General features: G+C 35.5%; 2 protein-coding genes across 2 annotated transcripts in view; one reads left to right on the plus strand and one right to left on the minus strand.

Moving 5' to 3' along the window:
* The window catches only part of LOC135083939 (ABC transporter G family member 23), a 134,493-nt gene extending 132,273 nt beyond the window's left edge, over positions 1 to 2,220 (plus strand). The window contains exons 15-16 of the mRNA XM_063978704.1: positions 581 to 825; positions 1,427 to 2,220. Coding sequence (XP_063834774.1) covers positions 581 to 825; positions 1,427 to 1,749 — 568 coding nt within the window. The 3' untranslated portion in view covers positions 1,750 to 2,220. The remainder of the gene's footprint in view (positions 1 to 580; positions 826 to 1,426) is intronic.
* A 1,937-nt stretch (positions 2,221 to 4,157) lies between these two features.
* Positions 4,158 to 7,334, minus strand: LOC135083970 (uncharacterized). The gene is made up of 6 exons (XM_063978733.1): positions 6,090 to 7,334; positions 5,825 to 5,954; positions 5,360 to 5,573; positions 4,828 to 5,195; positions 4,575 to 4,682; positions 4,158 to 4,375 (listed from the first exon to the last, which is right to left on the minus strand). The coding sequence occupies exons 1-6, from the start codon at positions 7,214 to 7,216 to the stop codon at positions 4,313 to 4,315; spliced, it is 2,010 nt and encodes a 669-aa protein (XP_063834803.1). The 5' UTR covers positions 7,217 to 7,334; the 3' UTR covers positions 4,158 to 4,312.
* Between the last annotated feature and the right edge of the window lie 73 nt (positions 7,335 to 7,407).

Genomic DNA, 7,407 nt, shown 5'->3' on the forward strand with positions numbered 1-7,407 from the left:
TACAATCTAACCTAACCTAACCCACTGTTAGTTTACAATCTAATGCGTTATATTATAAACTGACAGAGTTCACAATTTCACGTTGACATATACATACACTGTTTCGCTACCTATCAAAGAAAGAAAGGAACCATCTATATATATAAAAGAAAGTCGTGTTAGTTACTCCACTTATAACTCAAGAACGGCTGAACCGATTTAGCTGAAAATTGTCAGGGAGGTAGTTTAGAGCCAGGAGAAGGACATAGGATACTTTTTATCCCGTTCGAAATAAAAAAAAGTCTGCTTATTTATTGCCATTAAGGTGGAACAAAGTTCGCCGGGTCAGCTAGTTTATTATAGATGACCCACGTTGAACTTGCCCACCAAACTCAATGACAGGGGGGCGCTACCATCGTTCAACTATATGGTTTCCAGCATGGCAAAAATCGGAACCAGCGATCCGGTATTGACGGTGGCGCCCCACTGTCAATGTCATGGATAGGACAGTTCAGTATTTTAGAACTATACAATGAACATCACACCAAAACAAATGTCATTAAGTGCACAGTTTTATCAAACTTTGAAATTCTCCTTCCAGAATCGTGTTCTTCTTAGCCGTGGCTCTCACTTCATCAGCGCTCATCGTAGAACGAATGGAAGGTCTGCTGGACCGGTCGTGGGTGGCGGGCGTGTCTCCCGGCGAGATATTATTCTCTCACGTTGTGACGCAATTCGTGGTGATGTGTGGACAGACGGCCCTCGTGCTCATCTTCATGATCCTGGTGTTTGAAGTGGAGAATAACGGGAATATCTTCTATGTTATCATGTTGACTATTTTGCAAGGTACGGTCATTTATTTTATTTTATTCATTAAGTACACATATAGGTTACAGTACAATCATTTACATAACAAAATACTACTGAGAAATCAACAGCTATTATTAGTTTTTAAAATGCTTTTCTTACAATACACACCTCAAGAAAATAAAAGATCCATTACCCACCATATTAATAAAAAGTTACACCCTACTTGAGCTTTGTTTTAAAGTGACATTTCTATTCTATACTAAACGTCACATTAAAACAGGGTTCAATTGTGGTGTAACTTTTATTGGGGGGTTTGTTACAACTTCTGAAAAAGTATCATTTGCAGCTGATTAAAAATGTATCTGTTATTTTTTGAGATTTCAATACTAGGTACTTGTTGGTAACTAGTATGAAAAATAATTCTACATAATATGGAGGCCCCTAGACAAAGTTACAAACGTGATTAAATAGTTGTAATTTCGAAAACTCTTAGCCCCGAGGTTTTCATTGTTATAGTTACTTCGCTCTATAAAGTGATTCCAAATAAAAACCATCATAAATGTTGCATTCTCCAAGCCTCATCTGGTGTCATATGCAAATGATCCTGGTGAAATATTAAACACATTTCCCATTCTAGGTCTTTGTGGAATGTGCTTCGGCTTCGTAATTTCCGCCGCCTGCGAACTGGAACGGAACGCGATCCAACTGGCCCTGGGGTCGTTCTACCCTACACTTCTACTCAGCGGGGTCATCTGGCCCATAGAAGGCATGCCTTTCGTCCTCCGCTACGTGTCTCTATGCCTACCTCTAACGCTGGCAACCACGTCTCTTCGTTCCATACTAACGCGTGGCTGGCCTCTCTCAGACCCCGATGTGTATATGGGATTCGTCGCAACCCTCGTCTGGATAGCTCTATTCTTGACGATAACGCTCACCATTTTGAAGGTCAAGAAGAATTAGGTGGCCAAATGACTTAGGTCTATGTCTCAGTGTTTCCATATGAAAAATTACCGTTTTAAAAATGGCCAAATGACTTCCGTCCATGTATTATGTGAAAATTACACATCATTTTGTAAGAATTAAGGTGGCCAAATTACTTAAGTCCAATGTCTTAGTGTTTCCATACGTAAAAATTATATTTGTAAAAAGAACTAAGGTCGGGTGTTTTATGCTGGCCAAATGACTTATGTCCAATGTCTTGCAGTGTTTCCTTTTGTAAAAAATATTGACTTGTATATTATAGAGCGCATATTTCTTTGTCTATGCTTTAATAAATCAGATTGTGAATACCAAGTTTGTATAAGTTTAAGTGAAAGATCCATACCAAATTGATTTATACGCTTCGTAATATGCAGATTCGAAATGATATTCTGGATTTTTTATGATATAAGACACTTGCCCATCGGTGTAAGAGGAAATTAAGCGCCCACCACCTATGTGTTGCCAGCAATGCAATATCTAAAATACCCTTTTTTGAATATTTTTGTTAGATTTCATAAATTCACCTGGCAACACTGGTCTAAGTCTGTCTAAGCATATCAGCCTTTGCTCAAACCGCTATGAACAAATAGATTAAATATTACTTATAGCTAAATGACTGTTAGTCGAGTGTAAATAGTAGTTTTTGTATTTATGATAAGTAATTTAGAGTACATGCGTACTTATTAAGGTGGATATTCGGGAATGTTAGCAAATAATGATTGGTCCAACGCTTCTGGGTATTACATTCTTAGTCTTCTGGTAAAGGCATTAAGATACAACAGATACCTGTTAACTGAGTTACCATAGAATAAGATGGTGCCATAAATAATGGTGATTAAACCTTTCTTGCAGAGAATGGAAATGTGAGGTAATTATAAAAGAATACGCTCAATGCAATCTACGTCATAACTTTTGACACTAAAACCATTGCCTACAATACGTGTTCGAATACCAAGCAACGCTAAAAATAATAGGTGAAGAAATCTACTAGTTTTTGGTGTTGCCAGCCTTTAAAACATTTGATTGAAACAGCTAAAACTTTACAAGCGTTAGCGCCATCTTTGAATTGACTTAACAATAGTATTTTTTATTTATAATGACAATATAAATAATCGTCTGTCACTTGTTTTATGTAATGAATTGATTCGGGTTTGTATGAAATGTAATATGTATGTGCTTTCACAAGTTTTTCTTATTAAATGTTTTAAATTATCTTTTTTAGTAGTATTCATAAATTTCATACATTCCTGATTAAATAATTAGTGTTAATTATGTACAGTAAGTTAGAACATGTCATGTCTATGTAAATTTGATTAGAATTAAAATAAATTGGGAATCGCGACACTATTATGTATTTATTATCTTTTTGCATGCAATGAATGTTTATGTTTTATAAGACTACACATGAAAATACTTTAGAATCTCACATTTAATGGTAGGTTAGTATTTTTGACGGAGGTTAAATCTTTTTTTTACATTTTAGATTTTTGTACATTCGCAGTTTTGCAATTTTGTGTGTTTTTTCTGTCTTTTTAAATACATGTAAAATGTTTTCTATGTTTAACAATGTATTGTCTCTAGCTTTGTATAAGATACTTTTTGAACGTATTTATAAAACTAAAAGGCTAGAAATTTTTGACATAAAATCTGTGTTTATATTTTCTACGATATAATCCACAAATTATTAAACATATTTATTGCAATTGCTATTTATATTCTTGTTATTACAAAAAGAGGGTTACGTCAAAACTCTTTGATCTATGAATTGTCAATGTCAAACTCGTTCTGTCAAATCTAACCAATGGGATCGGGGCTATTAACCCATAGAATGTCAGGCCAATTGGGGGTCAGTAAATGGTTGGTCTACAGTTTTCGGTACCGCAATATTTCGAATGACCTGCGTAGTTGTATGTAGCAATAAAGTGTCGACTGTGATTATTTTTGCTAACATTGACATTTTTTGTAATAAAATGACAATTATACAATAACTTGTACCAAACTTGTGTTTCTTTATACCTTTTCTGTCCCTATTCCCAGTAGTCTTAACCAGTAGGACTAACGGGAATTATGTTTTATTGGTAAGTCTACTGTAAAGGAAATTCTCAGTAGTTCAACTGGTGAGACTACTGAGAATAGGACCTTTTTTGCTGTTTATAAAATATTGTTAAACCTTGACCCTGTTCATTATAATTTTGTATGTGTACCCAAATGTATGAATAAAATAATCCTCAAATTTTTAAAACTTAAATAAAATGTCTCAAGTGGGTATTGTACCCACGACCTTATAGCTTGCAAGACGACTACTCTGCGAGATTTTTCCAACAATTCTCTCACTACAAAAACGATGAATGAACATAACTCATGATAAAAAATAGAAACCCAATAACTCATGTTGTAAAACATTTTATTTTAAAAATCACAGCTGTGAGTAATTCCAAAGAAAATGTATCTTAAAATCTTAATTTAACGAATTTCAATAAGAATAGCGAATAATTAAAACAATAACTTACATAAAAATAAGAACAACACGGAACAAGGACGTCTACTTAGTTAAGATTTCGCTGAGGGCCTTTCGCTTCTTCTGGCCTTTGTTGAATGTGTGTTTCTGGAAAGATTAATATTATTTAAATTAGTAGGTCACAACATCACTGACAAAACGATTATATTATTATTAAAAGTTAAACTTCGACATCAAATTGACTAATGTTAACCCTTTATACGGAAGTGGGAACATAGTTCCCACCATACTTAGAACTTTATTCATATTGCTGTCTGTAATGTTTTAACAAAATATTTAATGTTACCTTTTTCTTTTCTGCTGTCATTCCAACGAATTCCTTCCTGGTTTTCTTTTCTTTTTGTGGTTGATTCAATTGATTTGGCCTCTTGCTGGGGGGTCCATCGCCACTCTCCTGTAAAATTTTTAATTAATTATTTATTCGCTTTTAAACATGGTGTGAAAGGTAGTTACAAAAAATGTATCCTCATGTTTAACCATATGAAGAGACAAAGAATGTTTTTATTACAATAAACAAGTAAATATAGACACAACCATACCTGGAACTTTCTCTTATTCATTATCCTTCTGTGCGCGCCCTCACCGACTGCGTCATTGCTCTGTCCTTGTCCTGATTTGAATCCCCCTTTTCCCCCAAACCTTCCCCCCTGATTTTTGGGCGGGAAATTCTGATTCTTCCCCTTGAACCCTTGATTTTTCCCTTGGAAACCTTGGTTCCTCCCTTGAAAGCTCTGATTCCTGCCTTGCAAGTTCCTTCCATTTCCTGCTGTTTGATTTTTTTGGTTCTGCGTGAGTTGTGTGCACCGCTTCACGCGGAGGATTCTGTTCTTTATCGTGAGGTCTTCTTCGGTTAGCGCTAACGCCAATTCGACGCCGTCTTTCGATGCGAAATTTACGTATGCAAAACCTGAAAAAGTTAACATTAGAATTATATGACTATAACATAAAAAGCAGTGTCTTTATCTTATTATGATATTTTGCAACAAAAATACAGTATAATTATGTTCTATAGACTGTAAATGCACAAGTTTATAAAAGAGAATGAATAAAATTAAATAATTAACAGCTAACCTTTGCCAGCATTAGTTTTCTTATCCCTAACAATCCTGACGGACTCAATCTCCCCGCACTGTTCGAACTTAGCTCTCAACGCTTCATCCTCCAAAGCAAATGGCACGTTGCCAACGAATATGGAGCATCTAGGGTCGTGTTGTGCTCCTGTGGAGTCGCTGCGAGACACTCTAAGGTGGCAGTCGTTGAGGACTGTGTTGTTTTCTACTAAGGCCTGTAAGATAAGGGGTTAAATTAGTACAGCAAGCAATGGTAGGCTATAGCAGGGGTAGGGTTTATGCGAAAATATGTATGTTGGGTCATGTAAAAGTGCTCTTTCAAAACCTATTTACAGAAAATCATAATATTTTTGGATTTTTGTCCAAAAAGTGGGAGTCAAATATTAAGGAGTATTTCAGTCTTGGTAGTAGAGAATGTATTGTGACTAAATCAATTAAATATCATTTAATTGGTAAGTACTCTTACCTGTTCCACAGAAGATGGGTTTTTGTATTTAATATACACATTGACGGTTGTTCTTTCTGGGTGCAGTTCATTCCTGATCACAGCCAGCTTGGGGGTGACTCGGGCATCCTTTACAGGTACTGTTCTTATCCTAGAATAATTTATAGAAAATAAAAGTTAGTGTGTCATTTCTAAATTAAACATACTAAAATTAAACCTATTAGAATTATCCACTTAGGAATTTATAGTTGTAATACTTTTAAAAATAGTTTAAGTAAGACCTCACCTTACTGTTTCGATATCTCCATATTTGCTAAAGATTTTCTTAACTTCTTTCTTACATTTCTTAGTGAATAAGACATTTCCTACAAAAAGAGTCCTTTTGATCTCATCTTCCGTCCTTGGTTCGCCTGATTTGTCTTTATTTTCCGTTTTCTTGGTTTCCGGAGTTTCCTCCTCGTCAGAGCTCTCCTCAACCGGTCCAGTATCTAGCATTTCTTTGTTTGCTTCTTCGTTTTCAGACACAATTTCATCGTCTGATTCATGTTCTGAGTCTGAATCTTTATCGGTTATTGCATTTGGGTTGACAAAACTTTTGTTTTTGTTTTTCTGCTTTGTTTCTGTATTAACTGAGGTGTCTTCAGCCTGTGATGCATTTTCAACTGTATGTTTTTGGGCTTTTGATTTCTTTTTCTTGTTTTTCTTTTTCTGACTCTTACTTAGATTAACTTGTTTATCAGATTCATCAAAGTTTGATTGATTTACAGACTCTTCCTGGGCAATGCTTAGTTTTTTCTTTTTTTTAGAAGTTTTTTTCTCATTCACATTTTCTTCATTTTGATCAACTAACTCGCTGTCCTCTGACAATCGCTTTCTGTTTTTCTTTGGAGATTTACTTACTTCTTCCATTTCTACAGTTTCCTCGCTAACTTGACTAGTTTCTGCTACGCTTTTTTTATTCTTCTTTTGTTTTTTCGGCGTAGTTTCATTGGCACTTTGTGGGCTACCAAATTCTTTATTTTTAGATTTTTTTGGAGAACCATCTGACTTTTTCGGAGATTTATTGGTTTTTGAACTTTTGTTAGCGCCATCATCCCCATCCAACTCATCTACAAGGTGTTTTTTTACCTTCTCCGCTTTAGGGCTAGTGTCACTGGAGTTATCGTTATCTGAGGTTACATCCAGATCTGGGTTCTGAAAGATTCTTTTAGGCGATTTTTTGACTATCGCCTTCTTCTTCTGCAGGGTTGGAGACAGGAAAATGGATCGGTCATCCACAAATTCGCTTTTAGGAGTCACATTGGGGGATGGCTGATGTTTTGTAGGTGTCAGGGCTCTCCGGATAAGTTTAGGGCGGTTTGGAGTGACGTTACCAGATATCAAAGCTGCCACGCTGCCGATCACGTAATCCATGATCAATTAAAGGTTAATCAGCCAGAAATAGCGCTATAATCATACAAAATCACGTAAACAAAAATCACGACGACGAAAAATAGCACATGGCACGGTTTTTGACATCTGTCAAAAATTGACAAATTTGAATTAGTGATGTGAACGAACAACAGAAAACTTGGCAATATCGATAATGGGTTGAAGGATTTTTT

The sequence above is a fragment of the Ostrinia nubilalis genome, chromosome 24 (genome assembly GCF_963855985.1).
Source record: "Ostrinia nubilalis chromosome 24, ilOstNubi1.1, whole genome shotgun sequence".
Classification (NCBI taxonomy): domain Eukaryota; kingdom Metazoa; phylum Arthropoda; class Insecta; order Lepidoptera; family Crambidae; genus Ostrinia; species Ostrinia nubilalis.

What these genes read in the sequence shown, in the direction of transcription:
- LOC135083970 (XM_063978733.1), bottom strand. Translation starts at nt 7,216, where the DNA reads ATGGATTACGTGATCGGCAGCGTGGCAGCTTTGATATCTGGTAACGTC. An exon ending in GGAGATATCGAAACAGTAAG is followed by an intron (nt 5,955 to 6,089) that starts GTGAGGTCTTAC and finishes AAATTATTCTAG; the next exon opens with GATAAGAACAGTACCTGTAA. An exon ending in GAAAACTAATGCTGGCAAAG is followed by an intron (nt 5,196 to 5,359) that starts GTTAGCTGTTAA and finishes TAACTTTTTCAG; the next exon opens with GTTTTGCATACGTAAATTTC.